This window comes from Schistocerca serialis, chromosome 5 (assembly GCF_023864345.2).
Source record: "Schistocerca serialis cubense isolate TAMUIC-IGC-003099 chromosome 5, iqSchSeri2.2, whole genome shotgun sequence".
Classification (NCBI taxonomy): Eukaryota; Metazoa; Arthropoda; class Insecta; order Orthoptera; family Acrididae; genus Schistocerca; species Schistocerca serialis.
This window is the reverse complement of record NC_064642.1, coordinates 721,798,357-721,820,005: the sequence shown is the minus strand read 5'-3', so window position 1 is coordinate 721,820,005 and position 21,649 is coordinate 721,798,357. Positions and strand designations below refer to the sequence as shown.

The following is a 21,649-nucleotide window of genomic DNA, read 5'->3' as shown; positions in this document are numbered from 1 at the left end:
AGTTACCACACTATATTTTTACAGACTGAAATTTGAAATAGTAGTTTTTCATACATTGTTCATTAAACAGACCCAACGAATATCTAGAGGAGAGGCAGGAGCCCTTATCCACGTAATGTCACATTACTAATGAAGTGGAATTTATGAGAAGCTTACTGTGGTATTATATGTGCTGGATGATTGCATGATGAGTGAAGTTTAAAGACAAAAAGAAAAAAAGGGGTATTTTGTGGATAGAGTAGGCATTGTAAAAACTTAATTAATCCTTTGTTTCTCATAGATGTTCCTTTCAACTCCATACTTTCCTGACAAACTGTATTTTCTGTTTCCCTGTTTTTGTTTGTTATGTAACGTTGGCACCTTACATCAGTGATTGATTTTATGTTTTTACACTTAACACCACAAAAAGTGGTGGTGGATAATCACAGGCAGAATCAAAGTCTGCTGCAGTGCTGACACAAATGAAATGCAACATGCAATTAAACCAGTTTACTTTGAGAACACACAGAAAAGGAGTTATTACTTGTAATTTTATGCAAATGTAATCTTGTCTCTATTGTAGAAGTATTCAAAATCTTTTCCGAAAAATGTAAGATGCATTGAGAAATATTGGCTGGATGATAACTGTAGCTGAATGGGGTAAACCTGTAGGTTTCTCACATAAAGGGGCAGAGGTTTGTTTCCATATTAAGTGCAAATAGAATTTGTTTGTCTTTTTGTTCTTTGCTACATGATATGCATACTGTATAGAAGACAGTTCTCTTTTCTGATGACTTACAGTTAATTTTCCACAGTAGCTATTTTTAGGCTGTAAATAAACTAGACTAACTTGTAGTGAAAAGTAGCAACATTTGCTGTTAACCCAGCCATTAGGATATTCTAAGTGCTGCAGTAATAATAATAACAGAAAGATTCACATTAAGCAGAAAGGAAGGAGGAAGGGGATTTATCGACATCTACATTATGGACAGGTAGACAATTTAAGAAAATTCTTTCTAGAACGAGCAGAAACTAGCAAAATACACAAAGCAATCACTCATATAAATACATCGGCTACACCACTGCAACTTCATAACCACTTCTACAACCCTTTAGATCACATAACATCAACAGATACGAAGAAAGTAAATTGGAAAAAGAAAACACTACATGGCAAGCACCCATATCATGTAACACAGCCACACATAGATCAAGACGCATCCAACACATGGCTAAGAAAAGGCAATATATACAGTGAGATGGAAGGATTCATGATTGCAATACAGGATCAAACAATAAACACCAGATATTACAGCAAGCATATTGTTAATGATCCCAATACCACAACAGATAAATGCAGACTTTGCAAACAACAAATAGAAACAGTAGATCACATCACAAGCGGATGTACAATACTAGCAAATACAGAATACCCCAGAAGACGTGACAATGTAGCAAAAATAATACATCAACAGCTTGCCTTACAACATAAACTTATAAAACAACATGTTCCCACATACAAGTATGCACCACAAAATGTACTAGAGAACGATGAATTCAAATTATACTGGAACAGAACCATTATAACAGATAAAACACCACCACATAACAAACCTGACATCATACTCACCAATAAAAAGAAGAAATTAACACAACTAATCGAAATATCCATACCCAACACAACAAATATACAAAAGAAAACGGGAGAAAAAATTGAAAAATGCATCCAACTGGCTGAGGAAGTCAAAGACATGTGGCATCAGATTAAAGTTGACATCATACCAATTATACTATCAACTACAGGAGTCATACCACACAATATCCACCAGTACATAATGCAATACAGCTACATCCGAACTTATATGTACAACTACAGAAATCTGTAATTATTGACACTTGTTCAATTACCCGAAAGTTCCTAAATGCAATGTAACATATACCATACAGTTAAAAGGAAGTCACGCTTGATCAAGGTCCGCGTCACCTTCCATTTTTAACCAGACATAACGTCTGAGACAAGAAAGAAATAATAATAATAATATCCATCATATTGTAGCATAAGGACAAAGATTATCACAAACGGATTATTCAGTCTACACAACAGTAGCAGCATAAACACAGTGAGTTTTTCTAATGATTATTCAATTCTGGGAAGGGAAACATACATCTGACATCCCACAGTATTTGATGCACTTTAATACAATGAAAATGAGATATCAGTGTTGCCACAAGTTCTGGAAATAAGGGGATTTCAAAAGTATCTGGAAAAGTCAGGGAAATATGGAAAAAGAAACACTGGAAAACTTTGTATTTGGCTCTTTGGATGAAATATTACAGATAAAAGTAGCCTGTGTAAGTATAAAGGAAAAAGGTGTGAAATAACAGAATTTATTTACAATGAAAAATAAATGATAAGTAAGATGTTGAAAGTGATCCCCTCAGGAAGAAAATCAAATGTTGTTAGATCCGGCAAATGTTGTAGTCATAAATGTTTGCTGACAGTTTCTTCCTCAGTGCATACATTATAGATTCGTTCCAGGGATACCGTAGATGTGTGGCGTGCTGAGCCATCTTGCTGGAAGAAACAGTACTGTCCTCCATATTCATTGAGTTTGAGCAGAAAATGTATCAAAAATTTCTATATATGCGTCGGTGTTGAGGTTAGCATCGAAAAATATTGGTCAGGTTATGCATGCTGCTATTAAAGTGCACCAAACACTGATTTTTTTCATCATGGAGTGGTTAGTGGCACACAGTGCTAGGGTTCTCTGGTGGCCAGGACATTGTGTTACGTGAATTCGTGTGACTGGAAAGATGAAGCCATGCTTCATCACTCATGATGTAATGGAAAGGGTCCAACAAATCATCATTGATGTTACTCAAAGACATGTGCAGTAGTCCACACATTTCTGACTGTCATCCTCCCATAATTGGTGCACAACCATCACACAATATGGCTTCAGATTAAGACATTTCAATATCCAGTGGCAACTCCTCTTAATTGGACACACCCATTGGGCCGTTTCACCTGCAGACTTCGTTGGGCTCTGAATAATTCTTTGCTGTATGTTTGCAGTAACTTCTGGTGTACAAACTGAAGGAATTCACTTGTTTTCATTTTGCACAGATCAATAGATGGCTTGTTTTTATACAGACTCTGTATTGCCCCCTTTGCTGCTAGTCATCTATCTGGATACTTGACTCCAAATATTTTGCAAGTTTCCTTAATCGAACCTGCTTTCACATGTGCTTACACAATTTCAATTCTTTCTGCTACAAGAAAGTTATTTTGCAGACCACAAAGAACATCATCTAACTTCACTAATGAAATAAGCTGAAATGCTGACAATTGATTATTGTTTATAATTGTCCATTGTTGTAGCTGTTTAATCTATTTCAGAAGTCAAAACATTGCATTCGCATTCAAATGGGAGGCGGCTACTTTTAACTGCGCCAACTCGTAGTTTGTGTATAAGTCACCAGACATCATAGCAGGCTGGGTGCAGCCAAGTAGCTTCTAGATGTAGTACGCCCCTCCCTACTGCATCCTTTATACCGCTCCACCCCTCCCCACCGATGCCCTCAGCTTGCTTGCTTGCTGCTAGCTGAACAGCTCCCGATGAGAGGGGCAGGGAGGCGTGAGGAATGGTTTGTTCTTACCTCAGACTATTCGCACAGGTTATCCATTGGACGGTTGATCACTATGGTCTCAGTTCAACAACATGGCTGTTGGTGATTCAAGACAGCGGCCATAAATACCTGGCCATGCAGGAGTGGATTTCCGCTATGGGCCAGAACCGTTGACCAGTTCTGTGGTATATCTGGTGGATCAGGCCTGCCAATCTGAGGCACATTGTCTGCCATCAATGTGCAGGCACCATGCATCAGAGCTAATCTCTCTGATCTGCCCACAGGCCAGGTTCATTCCTGTGTGGTGTAAGTCAGTGGATTTTTGTGATTTATCTGCAAACCCAGGAATGTGGTGCATTCTTGTCTGGTCAGAAGCCACAGGCGATGGATTTCAGGGATTGCAAATAAGGTTCACACACCACACAGAGGTATCTCCTGCACCCTCGTTGAGCAAAAAAAGGACCAGTTTTTTGAGCAGCATTATGCAATCAAGATCTTTATGAAACTGGGGAGAAACAGGACGGAGACCCTCGAAATGCTTCAACGCGCCTACGGTTACACGGCGACGAAATAAAGCCAAACTTTCATGTGGCTCAAGACCTTTCAGGAAGGTCAGGAGCGCGTCGACAACGACCGCTCCGGATGCCCATCAACGTCATAAATGGACAACTCGGTGCAAAAAGTGCACCAAGTTGTGGACAGGGATTGACGATCAAGTGTTTGGATGATTGCAGAGGAGTGTGGAATACCATGAACCATCATTCACTGCATTTTAACTGAGGATCTTCACATGAGGAAAGTCTCCACAACAATAGTGCCAAAAGTCCTGACAAGTGAGATAGAGCGTGGTGTTTGCTGAACTGCCACAAATTGCAAAAACAAAGTGTCAGAGCAGCGAGTGGCACACCGAGTCTCCTCACCTGAAAAGCAAGGATGAGCAAATCGTGAGTCAAGACAATGCTCATTGTGTTTTTTGACAGGAAAAGTGTGATTCACAGTGAATTTGTACTATAAGGATAAACAGTCAACAAAGAGTTTTGCTGTGAAGAGTTACTGGCCAAAATGGGTATGGCTATGGTGTCCCAGCCACCGTACAACTCTGCCCAGGTGACACTGTACAACTCCGCCTAGGCGATCTTCTTTATTTCCCAAGGATCAAAAGAACCCTGATGCATGGAACACTGGAGGCGGTAAAAGCAACTTTGATGACCACACTGAAGGAGATGCCTGTTGATGACTTCCAGGATACCTTCAGTGATTGGGTGAAGTGTTGACAATGGTGCATCGAAGCAGGGAAGAATGCTTTGAAAAGCTATGAAAAGATTGTAAACTGTTATTAAATAAATGATTTTTTAAAAAATCATTCTGGGAACTTCTGGGACACACCCTGTATATTAGAGTGTGAGTATGGACAGTGCTAGGAAGTAAGCTTTGGCAGTCACTGGCATTTCGTGTGCTATGTACTTGTATATGAAGGGCTTATTTCAATAGTGGTACAAGTCCATTTTTGTTCATTCTGAGATGCAGAGTCCTAAAGTTAAATGAGCACTGAAAAATCTGCAGTTAAGATACCAGAAATATTCAAGTATATGTACTTGGAATATTTCTGCTATCTCAACTGCAGATTTAACTTTAGGACTCTGTATCTCAGAATGAACAAAAATGGACTTCACTACTGAAATAAGCCCTTCATATATTTTTTGAAAGAAAAATCACACAATACGTGTAAAATAATGGACATAACATAATGTGTAATAGCCTAAATAATAAACATTATACAAGCAACATTTTATTGGCGTTCACTATAGTATTGGTTCATAGAAATTGTCCCCACCTTTCACACTTTGTTCAACAGGCATACATCTTTCTGAGCTTATTTCTGAAATTATTGATGGTATTCCAAATCTGCCTATGCAGCTACAAGAAATTATGTATTTTTATCACCAAATATTCTTCATTACATTGAAATTAAATAACAGTAGTGGTCTGTAATGAAAATGTGGTTTACTTTTTATGGCAAAAAACCGAGTGTTATCAAAGATGATGTTGACGCTTACAATAAGTAATGTCCGATTTTCCCTCACATCGGGGAACACCATGTGTTGGCATGGTTTTCCGGGTATTTCCGTGTTTTGCTCTGTTGTTTCTTGTACTGTGTTCCAAAAACAGTTTTAAAATACTACCAGTTATATAAAGCAGATTGACATTAACAAGAGAATGGTTCTGGACTATTGTAATGCTAGAGTTCAGTATGGTGAGGCTTTAAAGCAGAAACAGTGTGAAGATGAAGCAACCGAGAGAGTGTGGCCCGTCATTCAGCTGAAGGCCAAAAAGTTGTGGATACCGGCCAAGACAGCCACATAACTGAGTGGAATTGATGCAGAGATAGTGTCCCCATAAAGGAGTTTTCACTGGTTGTTTTTAACCGTTTGTCTGACTTTTTTTGTTTGGCAAAATGGTGAATATTAATGGGCAGAGTTGTTGTGTTGTTGTTGTGGTCTTCAGTCCTCAGACTGGTTTGATGCAGCTCTCCATGTTACCCTATCCTGTGCAAGTTTCATCATCTCCCAGTACCTACTGCAACCTACATCCTTCTGAATCTGCTTAGTGTATTCATCTCTTGGTCTCCCTCTACGATTTTTACCCTCCACGCTGCCCTCCAATGCTAAATTTGTGATCCCTTGATGCCTCAGAACATGTCCTATCAACCGGTCCCTTCTTCTCGTCAAGTTGTGCCACAAACTCCTCTTCTCCCCAATTCTATTCAATATCTCCTCATTAGTTATGTGATCTACCCATCTAATCTTCAGCATTCTTCTGTAGCACCACATTTCGAAAGCTTCTACTCTCTTCTTGTCCAAACTAGATATCGTCCATGTTTCACTTCCATACATGGCTACACTCCATACAAATACTTTCAGAAGCGACTTCCTGACACTTAAATCTATACTCGATGTTAACAAATTTCTCTTCTTCAGAAACGATTTCCTTGTCATTGCCAGTCTACATTTTATATCTTCTCTACTTCGACCATCATCAGTTATTTTGCTCCCCAAATAGCAAAACTCCTTTACTACTTTAAGTGTCTCATTTCCTAATCTAATTCCCTCAGCATCACCCAACTTAATTCGACTGCATTCCATTATCCTCATTTTGCTTTTGTTGATGTTCATCTTATATCCTCTTTTCAAGACACTGTCCATTCCGTTCAACTGCTCTTCCAAGTCCTTTGCTGTCTCTGACAGAATTACAATGTCATTGGCGAACCTCAAAGTTTTTATTTCTTCTCCATGGATTTTAATTTTTCTTTTGTTTCCTTTACTGCTTGCTCAATATAGAGATTGAATAACATTGGGGAGAGGCTACAACCCTGTCTCACTCCCTTCCCAACCATTGCTTCCCTTTCATGCCCCTCGACTCTTATAATTGCCATCTGGTTTCTGTACAAATTGTAAATACTCTTTCGATCCCTGTATTTTACCCCTGCCACCTTTAGAATTTGAAAGAGAGTATTCCAGTCAACATTGTCAAAAGCTTTCTCTAAGTCTACAAATGCTAGAAACATAGGTTTGCCTTTCCTTAATCTTTTTTCTAAGCTAAGTCATAAGGTCAGTATTGCCTCACGTGTTCAAATATTTCTACGGAATCCAAACTGATCTTCCCCGTGGTCGGCTTCTACTAGTTTTTCCGTTCGTCTGTAAATAATTCGTGTTAGTATTTTGCAGCTGTGACTTATTAAACTGATAGTTCGGTAATTTTCACATGTGTCAACATCTGCTTTCTTTGGGATTGGAATTATTATATTCTTCTTGAAGTCTGAGGGTATTTCGCCTGTCTCGTACGTCTTGCTCACCAGATGGTAGAGTTTTGTCAGGACTGGCTCTCCCAAGGCCATCAGTAGTTCTAATGGAATGTTGTCTACTCCCGGGGCCTTGTTTTGGCTCAGGTCTTTGAGTGCTCTGTCACTCTTCACGCAGTATCGTATCTCCCATTTCATCTTCATCTACATTCTCTTCCATTTCTATAATATTGTCCTCAAGTACATTATCCTCTATATACTCCTTCCACCTTTCTGCTTTCCCTTCTTTGGTTAGAACTGGGTTTCCATCTTAGTTCTTAATATTCATGCAAGTGGTTCTCTTATCTCCAAAGGTCTCTTTAATTTTCCTGTAGGCAGTATCTATCTTACCCCTAGTGAGATAAGCCTCTACATCCTTACATTTGTCCTCTATCCATCCCTGCTTAGCGATTTTCCACTTCCTGTCGATCTCATTTTTGAGAAGTTTGTATTCCTTTTTGCCTGCTTCATTTACTGCTTTTTTATATTTTCTCCTTTCATCAAATTCAATATTTCTTCTGTTACCCAAGGATTTCTAGTAGCCCTCGTCTTTTTACCTACTTGATCCTCTGCTGCCTTCGCTACTTCATCCCTCAGAGCTACCCATTCTTCTTCTACTGTACTTCTTTCCCCCACTGCTGTCAATTGTTCCCTTATGCTCTCCCTGAAACTCTGTACAATCTCTGGTTTAGTCAGTTTATCCAGGGCCCATCTCCTTAAATTCCCACCTTTTTGCAGTTTCTTCAATTTTAATCTGCAGTTCATAACCAATAGATTGTGGTCAGAGTCCACATCTGCTCCTGGAAATGTCTTACAATTTAAAACCTGGTTCCTAAATCTCTGTCTTACCATTATATAAATGTTTCCTTCTCTCCCTTTTCCTACACTCGAATTCCAGTCACCCATGACTATTAAATTTTCGTCTCCCTTCACTATCTGAATAATTTCTTTTATCTCGTCATACATTTCCTCAATTTCTTCATCATCTGCAGAGCTAGTTGGCATATAAACTTGTACTACTGTAGTAGGCGTGGGATTCGTGTCTATCTTGGCCACAATAATGCATTCACTATGCTGTTTGTAGTAGCTTACCTGCACGCCTATATTTTTATTCATTATTAAACCTACTCCTGCATTACCTCTATTTGATTTTGTATTTATAACCCTGTATTCACCTGACCAAAAGTCCTGTTCCTCCCACCACCGAACTTCGCTAATTCCCACTATATCTAACTTTAACCTATCCATTTCCCTTTTTAAATTTTCTAACCTACCAGCTCCGGGCGGGGACTACTCAAGAGGATGTCGTTATCAGGAGAAAGAAAACTGGCTTTCTACGGATCGGAGCGTGGAATGTCAGATCCCTTAATCGGGCAGGTAGGTTAGAAAATTTAAAAAGGGAAATGGATAGGTTGAAGTTAGATATAGTGGGAATTAGTGAAGTTCGGTGGCAGGAGGAACAAGACTTCTGGTCAGGTGACTACAGGGTTATAAACACAAAATCAAATAGGGGTAATGCAGGAGTAGGTTTAATAATGAATAGGAAAATAGGAATGCGGGTAAGGCAATACTGACCTTACGACTTATCTTAGAAGAAAGATTAAGGAAAGGCAAACCTACGTTTCTAGCATTTGTAGACTTAGAGAAAGCTTTTGACAATGTTGACTGGAATACTCTCTTTCAAATTCTAAAGGTGGCAGGGGTAAAATACAGGGAGCGAAAGACTATTTACAATTTGTACAGAAACCAGATGGCAGTTATAATAGTCGAGGGACATGAAAGGGAAGCAGTGGTTGGGAAGGGAGTAAGACAGGGTTGTAGCCTCTCCCCGATGTTGTTCAATCTGTATATTGAGCAAGCAGTAAAGGAAACAAAAGAAAAATTCGGAGTAGGTATTAAAATTCATGGAGAAGAAATAAAAACTTTGAGGTTCGCCGATGACATTGTAATTCTGTCAGAGACAGCAAAGGACTTGGAAGAGCAGTTGAATGGAATGGACAGTGTCTTGAAAGGAGGATATAAGATGAACATCAACAAAAGCAAAACAAGGATAATGGAATGTAGTCTAATTAAGTCGGGTGATGCTGAGGGAATTAGATTAGGAAATGAGACACTTAAAGTAGTAAAGGAGTTTTGCTATTTAGGGGTAAAATAACTGATGATGGTCGAAGTAGAGAGGATATAAAATGTAGACTGGCAATAGGAAGGAAATCGTTTCTGAAGAAGAGAAATTTGTTAACATCCAGTATAGATTTAAGTGTCAGGAAGTCATTTCTGAAAGTATTCGTATGGAGTGTAGCCATGTATGGAAGTGAAACATGGACGATAAATAGTTTGGACAAGAAGAGAATAGAAGCTTTCGAAATGTGGTGCTACAGAAGAATGCTGAAGATTAGATGGGTAGATCACGTAACTAATGGGGAAGTATTGAATAGGATTGGGGAGAAGAGAAGTTTGTGGCACAACTTGACCAGAAGAAGGGATCGGTTGGTAGGACATGTTCTGAGGCATCAAGGGATCACCAATTTAGTATTGGAGGGCAGCGTGGAGGGTAAAAATCGTAGAGGGAGACCAAGAGATGAATACACTAAGCAGATTCAGAGGGATGTAGGTTGCAGTAGGTACTGGGAGATGAAAAAGCTTGCACAGGATAGAGTAGCATGGAGAGCTGCATCAAACCAGTCTCAGGACTGAAGACCACAACAACAACAACAACAACCAGCTCGATTAAGTGATCTGACATTCCACGCTCCGATCCATAGAACGCCAGTTTTCTTTCTCCTGATTACAACGTCCTCTTGAGTAGTCCCCGCCGAGATCCGAATGGGGGACTATTTTACCTCCGGAATATTTTACCCAAGAGGATGCCATCATCATTTAACCATACAGTAAAGCTGCATGCCCTCGGGAAAAATTACGGCTGTAGTTTCCCCCCTTGCTTTCAGCCGTTCGCAGTACCAGCACAGCAAGGCTGTTTTGGTTAGTGTTACAAGGCCAGGTCAGTCAATCATTCAGACTGTTGCCTCTGCAACTACTGAAAAGGGTGCTGCCCCTCTTCAGGAACCACACGTTTGTCTGGCCTCTCAACAGATACCCTCCGTTGTGGTTGCACCTACGGTAGACTGATGACCATAGCTGTTAAGTCCCATAGTGCTCGGAGCCATTTCGGAGCACCTACGGTACGGCCATCTGTATCGCTGAGGCACACAAGCCTCCCCACCAACGGCAAGGTCCGTGGTTCATGGGGGGGGGGGGGGGGCAGAGAAATTGTCGATATATTTTACATGAGTTTTGTTGTTCTTATTTTCGAAACTTTACTGATTTGTTATGTGTTTCTTGCCCAGTCTGACAACTCGCTTAGAAACTTCATAAATCCTACATAGGAGAATGTGCGAAAACTTGCTGCTGTTAAATTGAAATTAGTTACATCGCTGATAACCCCAGAAATCCTTTAACTAAAAATGGGTTTACATGTTCCTTCAGATCATAAATCCTGTGCAGGAATCATTAACTTGCCGGTCAGTCAAAATTAGAGTTACAAACATGTTCAAAAATGCAGGAGTCCTTACATGTTTTTGTCAGCGTACCTGCTTACTTACCCTACAGATCTCAAAATTTCCATTGGTTACTTATTACTCAGCTTTTATACTCTACTCCTCATAGGTTGCAGAAGATCATTGAAGCAGAATACTAAGTAGTGAAGAAACAATATGTTGTACTCTTTTGAAGGCCAAAAAATGTATTAGTAAACAGTGCTCTGTTCATACTGTTAATTTCTTGTGTTCTATGGATTAAACAAAAAGTAATAGCAGCGGGATTTGATTAAACCCTACTTTCATGCAGTTGCTTAGCAATCTGTCAACTATGTCACTGAATTATGAATTTGCAAAGCTAAGTGCCACACTTTTCACGTGTTACTCTGCCCTTGAATCTGCCTGAAAACTGCAAATGTCTTTTCCATGACTGTAATGCTAGGAATGATACAGAGCAGATTTTATTTTGTGTGCGTAGAGTTGTCAGGCTTAACTCTCTCAATTGCACTCATAAGTGTCGTTCACTTTCATGAGAATTACCATACATTCCGTAATGTGACTGGTTATTGTATAATATGGTGTAAAATTTAAATTTCATCCACCACCGCTTTTTGTACTTTCGAGAATTCCTATCTTATTTTGAATTATTTGGCACATTATTTCCCACCTTCATTTGGTTTTATATTTAATCTTGCACCTCAGGGAAAGTAATCCTGTTTTCATATGTTTGGAACTCTGTGATTTGATGGTAAAGGACATAAGTTTCACAGCTTTCGATTGCAAAAAATAAAGCATCAAATTCCATGTTAAAAAAGGTTGCATATATTTTTGAATGTGCTCTGAAATCTCAAACCTAATGTGATCGCCAAGTGCTTGTTATGTTTTGGCAGAAGACTACATTTTGCTTCTTCTGGTAGTAAGCACATGAATAAGATAGCAGTTGCATACTCATTTCTGCCTGATTTTATTCAACTCACTCACCCATAGACTATATCCTTTGTGTGAATGATTTCTCTTACATATACTCAAAAGTTACTTAATGGAGGGTATAAATTTGTCATCTGCATATATGAAAGAAAACACACACACACACACACACACACACACACACACACACACACATTATGACCATTGCCCACCACGAGAATGAATGGCACCTGCTGGCACAGCAAACATGGCATACTAAAGAAAGTGTATATAAGCAGATAAGGGATTAATGTGGAATCATTCTAACAATGATATTGACCATATAAGGGGGAAATCCACTAGCATATGCGACTTTGACAAAAGTGAGATTATTGTCAATCAGCTGTTTGCATGGTATTGTTGTGAGCATCTATGGAAAGTGGTGGAAGGTGGTAGGTGACGAGGGATTGGACATTCATGCCTCATCACTGAAGTTGCTGGTGGAAGACTTGACCACTCTGTAAAATGGGATAAACTGCAATCTGTTTCAGATCTGATGACAGTGCAGTGCTGGTCAGGCACACCACTGTTTTTTGGAACACACTGTTCAGTGCACATCTTTGAAGATGGGATTTGTAGCAGACAGCCCCTACATGTTCCCTTGTTGATCATACAATATCATTCAAGATTGCAGTGGGCATGAGGTCATAAGTATTGGAGTGTGGATCAATGGAAACGTATCTTCTGTTCAAATAAGTCACTTTCCAACACCAGGTCAACAGTCATGTGCAGATATGCCATCACCCAGACGAAACGGCTGTCAAAATATATACTGTCTAGACCAGTGGGGCAGTTTAGCTTTCCATATATTGCCTTATGCTACATGAAGATAGCAAAATTGGGGAAAATCTTTTAGTCCTAAGCTGTATGTTTTCTTATGGTTGTATCTTCATGAAAAACCGAAGAAGAAATTATTAATAAACACAGTATACATGAAAAAATGAAAAAGCACTTGGCTGCTCACCATATAAGAACAATTAAACCTTTTAGTTGGTCAGATGTCATGTTGAAGTTTAAACATTAATATGCGTGAAGTACTATATACATGCTTAAGTATGCTCTCATGCCTTACTCTCTTTAGTTTCTAGTGTGACTAATCTTTTATTTTGTTTTCAGGCCCATTCATGGTTTAATCTTCTTGTTTAAATGGGTACAAGATGATGAGCCCTCAGGCTCTGTTGTGCAGGACAGTAGGCTGGATAAAATATTTTTTGCCCGTCAGGTTTGTTGAATTATAACATATCGAATTAAGACCATAAGCTAGAATATAACTTGGAAAGACAAGAACTTGTCATTGAAAAATTGTAACATTCTCAATCACCTCTCTCAAGAGACACCCCTTGTAATTACAGTCAGCACTGTTTTGTGATTTCAGGTTATCAACAATGCCTGTGCCACACAGGCAATCCTGAGTATTCTTTTCAACTGCGTACATGCTGATATTAGTTTAGGCAGTACTTTAACAGAATTCAGAGATTTCTGTCAGTCGTTTGATGCAAATATGAAAGGTTTAGCTTTGACGAATTCACAGACGATCCGAACAGTACACAACTCATTTGCACGGTAAGTATCATGCAACTGAATATTTATATTATTTGGAGACCTACTTTTATAATATTTGGAATAAAAAGCTGTGAGCAGTAAGGAGACAGAGGAAGGTAGCACTGATCTCAGTACCCCCAGTATAGTCTGGTGAAATTTAAGTGTTTTAAACATTTTTTTTTTCTTTCATTGACAAATAATGAAGGAAAAATAATGTTCACTGTGTTAGTCATAAATCGTATTTCTGGTTCATTCCAGAGACACGGTATTGAAGGGTGTAATTTAGAAAATTATATATATATATATATAAATAATGGGTGAAAAATAAAGTAAAATCAGCATCAGTGTATAAAGTTGTGCCTCTGGCATTTTTTTTAAATGGATTTTAGCAATGCTGAAGGGGAGGACAGTGGAATTGCTATGGGTTCTTCACAGCCTAATGCAGCTGTGAGCACTTGTTCACTACTACCTTATATATACTCCATACGTACGTTATTATGAGGAGGAAAGTTGCCACTCACCATGTAGCGGAGATGCTGAGTTGCGACTCAGCATCTCTGCTATATGGTGAGTAGCAACTTTCTTTCTCATAATACTGTTACACTCCATCCTGGATTTTCCATATCCACATTGTCAGATTATCTGTTTTGAGGTGAGAGTGCTATCCTGTCTCACATCAATGTGATCCATAGATAGGAAGGTAAGATACAGTGTGCGCAAAATGCCATGGTCACTAGATGTGCAGTCAGCTGGGAAAGTGCAGGGATCGCTGAGAGCGCTGTAGGGGAAATGGCGAGCACTAAACTGAAGTCTATGCTCAAATTTTTTGTAAATATTAAGTGGGCCCCCTCCATGCCCACACTTGCGTGGTGACCATTCAAAATGATCTACTGTCATCTCTGCTTTCATTATTATCTAAAAAGAATTCTGCCAAAAATGCAGTGATGTATTTTCACCTGACTTGTTAACCATTTGTAACTTTCAGAGAAGCGTCATAAATTGTGAATTTCGAGTAACACCTATACATTTCTCTGGTTGCCAAGTCAAAATTTGCTTCTTTTGCCAAAATGCAGAGGCATTTATACTGTCGCACCTCACTAACACATTGTGCAGATACAGTTGCGAGAAAATTGTGAAACAGTGGTGTATTAAGTTTAGTAAATTAAGTTACTGAGGAAAGGTAAAGTCTGTAGCTTATGAAAAAGCACATCCTCGGTACAGCACCTCACATATGTTGTTTCAAAACCCATTGCATCTTTCATTTCACTAGCTATTGATGGCTCTTAAAAATTACAGTCGGCCGGCCGGAGTGGCCGAGCGGTTCTAGGCGCTACAGTCTGGAACCGCGCGACCGCTACGGTCGCAGGTTCGAATCCTGCCTCGGGCATAGATGTGTGTGATGTCCTTAGGTTAGTTAGGTTTAAGTAGTTCTAAGTTCTAGGGGACTGATGACCACAGCAGTTAAGTCCCATAGTGCTCAGAGCCAATTACCCCCCCCCCTGCGGGTCCGGGGATTAGAATAGGCCCGCGGTATTCCTGCCTGTCGTAAGAGGCGACTAAAAGGAGTCCATCCCCCTCACGGGGGTAGTTAGCGCCTGCGTCCGGAGACGGACGGTTCCACGACCTATCATCGTGGTCTTTTTGGTTTTTCACTTCTTGTTTCTTCCTTCCTTTTGTTGGTTTCTTTCTTTGCTCTTCTCCACCTCACTGTCTTCCTTACTCTTCCCCTTGACTTCTCCTTGCCTTCTCATTGCCTTTTTCTCCTTGCCTTCTCATTGCCTTTTTCTCCTTGCCTTCTCATTGCCTTTTTCTCCTTGCCTTCTCATTGCCTTTTTCTCCTTGCCTTCTCATTGCCTTTTTCTCCTTGCCTTCTCATTGCCTTTTTCTCCTTGCCTTCTCATTGCCTTCTTCTCCTTGCCTTCTCTGGTCTCCGCCTCGGCGTTTGAGACAGTCTGTCCTCTTTCTCCCTCTCTCTCTCTTCTTTTTCCTCTTCTTCCTTCCTCCCTGTGCGTGCCTGAAGGCCGACCCACGCATTCGCACGCGTAGCCGGTGACGGGGTAACGCGTAAGTCGCCGCCCTGGGTAGACATGTAAGGCACGCGCGTACCCCCTGGTAAAGGCCAGGCCCGGGGAGGGGTGATTGCCTGAGCTGATACCTTCTGACCATGCCGATTGGTCCCTCCGTCTGTTTCTCGGGAGGTGTGACCTGAGGTGTAAACATTCACCTAAGGCGGGAGTGCCCTCTGAGAGGGTCCCCACAAGGAAGGAGCGCGCCATCGGAGACGCTGGCAATCATGGGGGATTCCTCCGCAATGGATTCTACTCCATCTCTTTCGACTTAGACCCAAATACGGAAACGTGACCAGCCAACAGTGACAAAAGTACTACCACCTGCCCCACAGTTCCTCGTAGTTTCTCGATCTGAGGACGGAAAGGATTTTTCCTCTGTCAACCCTTTCGTTATTCAGAAGGGCGTAGATGCCATAGCCGGATCTGTCAAATCTTGTACCAGGTTGCGTAACGGCACCTTATTACTAGAAACTGAGAGTGCCTTTCAGGCACAAAAACTGCTTCGGGCCACCCTCCTGTACACGTTCCCTGTCCGGGTGGAGGCCCACCGAACTTTGAATTCGTCTCGTGGTGTAGTCTATACTAGCTCCCTCGACGGATTGACTGACGAGGAGCTTCAATCATTCCTCGCTGAGCAGGGCGTGACGGCTGTCCATAGGGTCATGAAAAAGGTCAACAATGACCTTGTACCGACCCGGACAATTTTCTTGACCTTCGATAGTGTTAAGCTGCCATCGCGCATCAAGGCGGGCTACGAGGTTATTTCTGTTCGCCCCTATGTCCCGACACCTACGCGCTGCTACCAGTGTCAGCGTTTCAATCACACTCGACAGTCTTGTTCCAATGCGGCTAAATGTGTCACTTGTGGCAGGGATGCCCATGAGGGTGACTGTCCACCTCCGTCTCCTCGTTGTGTGAACTGTCAGGGTGACCATGCCGCATCCTCCCGCGACTGTCCTGTCTATAAGGAAGAACGCTGTATCCAAGAAATTCGGGTCAAAGAGAAAGTGTCCACCTCGGCTGCTCGCAAGCTATTGGCTAGTAGGAAGCCCACGCTGCTCCCAGCGGGGAAATACAGTACTGTCCTCGCCTCTCCTCGGACTACCCGGGAGGTAGCAACCCAGACATGCGATCTGACCTTCAGCACCACGGTCGTCCGTTCGGCCAGTGCTAAGATCGCGTGGTCGACGTCTCCTCTTCCTCCCATCACCCCACAGACACGAGCACCTTCCTCAGCTTCTGCTAAGACGAAGACATCGAAGTCAGATGCACGGGCCTTCAAGAAGGAACCATCCCGTGCAGACTTCCTCCGTACCTCGACCTCCCAGCCTTCGACCGGTACTTCCACTACACGTCCTTCCAAAAAGGCGCATAGGAAGCACAGTTCTCCTTCTCCGCCACGGCGCATTTCTTCTCCTGCGCCACCCAGCGGTTGCCGCCCCAGGCCGTCATCCGTTTCGCCTGGCCGCACCACTGGTAGCCGTACATCTGGCCGTTCACTGGCGGAGGAAGCTCCCCCTCCCGGCCATCCTCCCGAGATGGCCGATGACCCTATAGACCCAATGGACGATGACTGTCCGCCTACTGATAGCGGTGGCAGTGCTCGCTCGAAGCCAGGCCCTAAGCGGCCTTCGAGGTGACCACTTCTCTCATCTTCCTTTTCTTACGATGGCACTTATTCACTGGAATATTCGCAGCATTCGCTCCAACCGAGAGGACTTGAAGTTGCTGCTCCGCTTGCACCGTCCGCTCGTCGTAGCCCTCCAGGAAACGAAGCTACGCCCATGCGATCAAATTGCCTTGGCACACTACACCTCTGTGCGTTTTGACCTACCCCCTGTGGTAGGTATCCCAGCTCATGGAGGGGTTATGTTGCTGGTCCGGGATGATATTTACTACGATCCCATCACGTTGCACACCGGCCTGCAGGCAGTTGCCATCCGCATTACTCTCCCCACTTTTACGTTTTCCTTTTGTACCGTTTACACTCCATCGTCATCTGCCGTTACCAGGGCAGACGTGATGCAACTTATTGCTCAGCTACCTGCACCATTTTTGTTAACTGGAGACTTCAATGCCCACCATCCCCTTTGGGACTCTCCAGCATCCTGCCCGAGGGGCTCCTTGTTAGCAGACCTTTTCAACCAGCTCGATCTTGTCTGCCTCAATACTGGCGCCCCTACTTTTCTTTCGGACACATCTCACACCTATTCCCATTTAGACCTCTCTATATGTACTCCCCAACTTGCACGCCGGTTTGAGTGGTATGCACTTTCTGATACATATTCGAGCGACCACTTCCCGTGTGTTATCCATCTCCTGCAGCATACCCCCTCTCCGTGCTTCTCTAATTGGACCATCTCCAAGGCAGACTGGGGGCTCTTCTCTTCCAGGGCGACCTTTCAGGATCAAATCTTTACAAGCTGCGATCGTCAGGTCGCACACCTCACGGAAGTCATTCTCGCTGCTGCTGAATATTCCATCCCTCACCCTCCTTCTTCTCCACGTCGCGTACCGGTCCCCTGGTGGACCGCAGCATGTAGAGACGCTTTACATGCTCGTCGACGTGCTTTATGCACATTTAAACGCCACCCTACAGTGGCGAATTGTATCAATTATAAACGATTACGTGCTCAGTGTCGTCGTATTATCAAAGAAAGCAAGAAAGCCAGCTGGGCTGCTTTCACAAGCACCTTCAACAGTTTTGCTCCTTCTTCTGTTGTCTGGGGTAGCCTGCGCCGGCTATCTGGCACTAAGGTCCACTCACCAGTTTCTGGCTTGAAGGTCGCGAATGACGTCCTTGTGGCCCCTGAGGCTGTCTCCAATGCCTTCGGCCGCTTTTTCGCAGAGGTTTCGAGCTCCGCTCATTACCACCCTGCCTTCCTCCCCCACAAACAGGCAGAGGAGGCTAGGCCACCTAACTTCCGCTCCTCGAATTGTGAAAGTTATAATGCCCCATTCACCATGCGGGAACTCGAAAACGCACTTGGCTGATCACGGTCCTCTGCTCCAGGGCCAGATTCTATTCATATTCAGATGCTGAAGAACCTTTCTCCTGCGGGTAAAGGTTTTCTTCTTCGTACATACAATCGCATCTGGATTGAGGGACATGTTCCCGCATGCTGGCGCGAGTCTATTGTTGTCCCGATTCCTAAGCCGGGGAAGGACAAGCACTTGCCTTCCAGTTATCGACCTATCTCGCTTACCAGCTGTGTCTGTAAAGTGATGGAGCGAATGGTTAACTCTCGATTGGTTTGGCTGCTCGAGTCTCGACGCCTACTTACCAATGTACAATGTGGATTTCGTAGGCGCCGTTCTGCTGTTGACCATCTGGTTACCTTGTCGACCTTCATTATGAATAACTTCTTGCGGAAGCGCCCGACCGCGGCTGTGTTCTTTGACTTGGAGAAGGCTTACGACACCAGTTGGAAGGCGGGCATTCTCCGCACCATGCATACATGGGGCCTTCGCGGTCGCCTCCCTCTTTTTATTCGTTCCTTTTTAATGGATCGACAGTTCAGGGTACGTGTGGGTTCTGTCCTGTCCGACACCTTTCGCCAGGAGAATGGGGTGCCACAGGGCTCAGTTTTGAGCGTCGCTCTCTTCGCCATCGCGATCAATCCAATAATGGATTGCCTCCCAGCTGATGTATCAGGCTCCCTTTTCGTGGACGATTTTACCATCTATTGCAGCGCGCAGTGTACACGTGTCCTGGAGCGCTGTCTTCAGCGTTCTCTTGACCGTCTTTACTCCTGGAGTGTCGCCAATGGCTTCCGTTTTTCTGCCGAGAAGACGGTCTGTATTAACTTCTGGCGCTACAAAGAGTTTCTCCCACCGTCCTTACGACTCGGTCCCGTTGCTCTCCCAATCGTGGAGACGACCAAATTTTTAGGCCTTACATTTGACAGGAAACTTAGCTGGTCTCCACATGTGTCATATTTGGCCGCCCGTTGTACCCGTTCTTTAAATGTCCTCCGTGTTCTCAGTGGTCTGTCGTGGGGAGCGGATCGAACCGTCCTACTTCGTCTATATCGGTCGATCGTCCGCTCCAAGCTGGATTATGGGAGCTTCGTATACTCCTCTGCACGGCCATCCATCTTACGCCGCCTCAACTCCATACAACATCGGGGTTTACGACTTGCGATCGGAGCATTTTATACCAGTCCCGTAGAGAGTCTTCATGCTGACGCTGGCGAATTGCCACTCACCTACCGGCGCGATATACTGCTTTGTCGGTATGCCTGTCGGCTACTGTCAATGCCCGACCATCCGTCTTATCGTTCCTTTTTTGACGACTCTCTTGACCGTCAATACGGGTTGTATGTCTCTGCCCTGCTACCCCCTGGAGTTTGCTTTCGTCGCCTCCTTCAACACCTTAATTTTTCACTCCCTGCAACCTTTCGAGTGGGCGAGAGCCGCACGCCACCTTGGCTCCAGGCTCAGGTCCGCGTTCACCTTGACCTCAGCTCGCTCCCAAAAGAGGTCACCCCCGGTTCGGTCTACCACTCCCGTTTTTTGGAACTTCGTTCGAAGTTCATCGACATGACTTTCATTTATACAGATGGCTCTAAGACCAATGACGGGGTCGGGTGTTCCTTTATTGTCGAGGCACAAAGTTTCAAATACCGGCTCCATGGCCATTGTTCGGTCTTCACAGCTGAGCTCTTTGCCCTCTACCAGGCTGTTCTTTACATCTGCCGCCACCGACATTCTGCTTATGTCATCTGCTCAGATTCCCTGAGTGCCATCCAGAGCCTCAGTGATCCGTACCCGGTTCACCCTTTCGTACACCGGATCCAACGCTCTCTTCAGCAGCTGGTGGACGTCGGTTCTCCAGTTAGCTTTATGTGGGTTCCTGGCCATGTCGGTATCCCTGGGAACGAAGCTGCAGATGCCGCGGCCAAGGCTGCGGTCCTCCAGCCTCGGACAGCTTCTTGTTGCGTCCCTTCGTCCGATTTTAGCAGAGTGATTTGTCGGCGCATCTTATCTCTGTGGCATGCCGATTGGGCTGCACTTACCGACAACAAGCTTCGGGCCTTAAAACCTCTTCCCGTGGCTTGGACGTCCTCCTCACGCCCTTCTCGGCGGGAGGAGGTCGATTTAGCCCGGTTAAGAATTGGACACTGCCGGTTCAGCCATCGCCATCTGCTGACGGCTGCGCCGGCGCCGTTCTGCCCATGTGGGCACTTGCTGATGGTTAGACACATTTTAATGTCCTGTCCAGATCTTAACACACTGCGCCTCGATCTTAACCTGCCAAATACTTTCGATGCCATTTTAGCGGATGACCCACGAGCAGCTGCTCGTGTTCTTCGTTTTATCAATTTGACAAACCTCGCTAAGGACATTTGATGATGCTGTTTTTTAATCCTATGCCTGTCAGTCTGTCTTTTATCGTGTTTTCCCTTTTAGTTGTTGTGGTCAACTTGTGCCTCGCGGTGCATTCTTAGAGTAGTCAGGGCGCTAATGACCATTGAAGTTGTGCGCCCTAAAACCACAAAAAAAAAAAAAAAAAAAAAAAAAAAAAAAGAGCCAATTACAGTTTTTCACCAAAAAAGTCTGTAGTTATTGGAATAACACAGTATATGATGAAGTTTTACACAATAACTGTATGGTAAAATACTCACCTTTGTGTGCTATCATATGCCAAAACCTCATTTCGATACCTCGAAACTGTTTATGAAATAGATGAGGAATGTTGTGGACATTTCACTCTGGCTTATCGCTGGTGCGACACAATCGCAAATGAGTGTGCTACATCAGATCAGTTTTCTCTAGATTGGTGCCAGGTAGAAAAATTCAATATGTTAGGTAAATTTTGTATGCAATAACATGTTATGTTATATGCACCAAACACAAAATCATAGTGACCTCTATTTTTCATTGCGCACTTTTCCAAATTATGCACAGTGTCTTACTTTCAAGTAAATATCACAACTACTATGTCCGTTAATGAAATGATGGACACATCATCATGAATCTGACATATGAAGCTATAAGTAAAGCAAAAATGAATTTTTTTAAACAAATTTGTTCTATAAAATCGTTAGAGAAAGATCGCAGTGTGTGCACCTCCATCCTGTCTTCGCTGA

The 21,649-nt window shown here is 43.1% G+C and overlaps 1 protein-coding gene across 1 annotated transcript in view; it reads left to right on the top strand.

Annotated features, from left to right (window-relative positions):
- The window catches only part of LOC126482364 (ubiquitin carboxyl-terminal hydrolase isozyme L5), an 86,002-nt gene that overhangs the window by 37,700 nt on the left and 26,653 nt on the right, over window positions 1-21,649 (top strand). Inside the window, exons 3-4 of the mRNA XM_050106448.1 lie at window positions 13,063-13,168; window positions 13,322-13,509. Coding sequence (XP_049962405.1) covers window positions 13,063-13,168; window positions 13,322-13,509 — 294 coding nt within the window. The remainder of the gene's footprint in view (window positions 1-13,062; window positions 13,169-13,321; window positions 13,510-21,649) is intronic.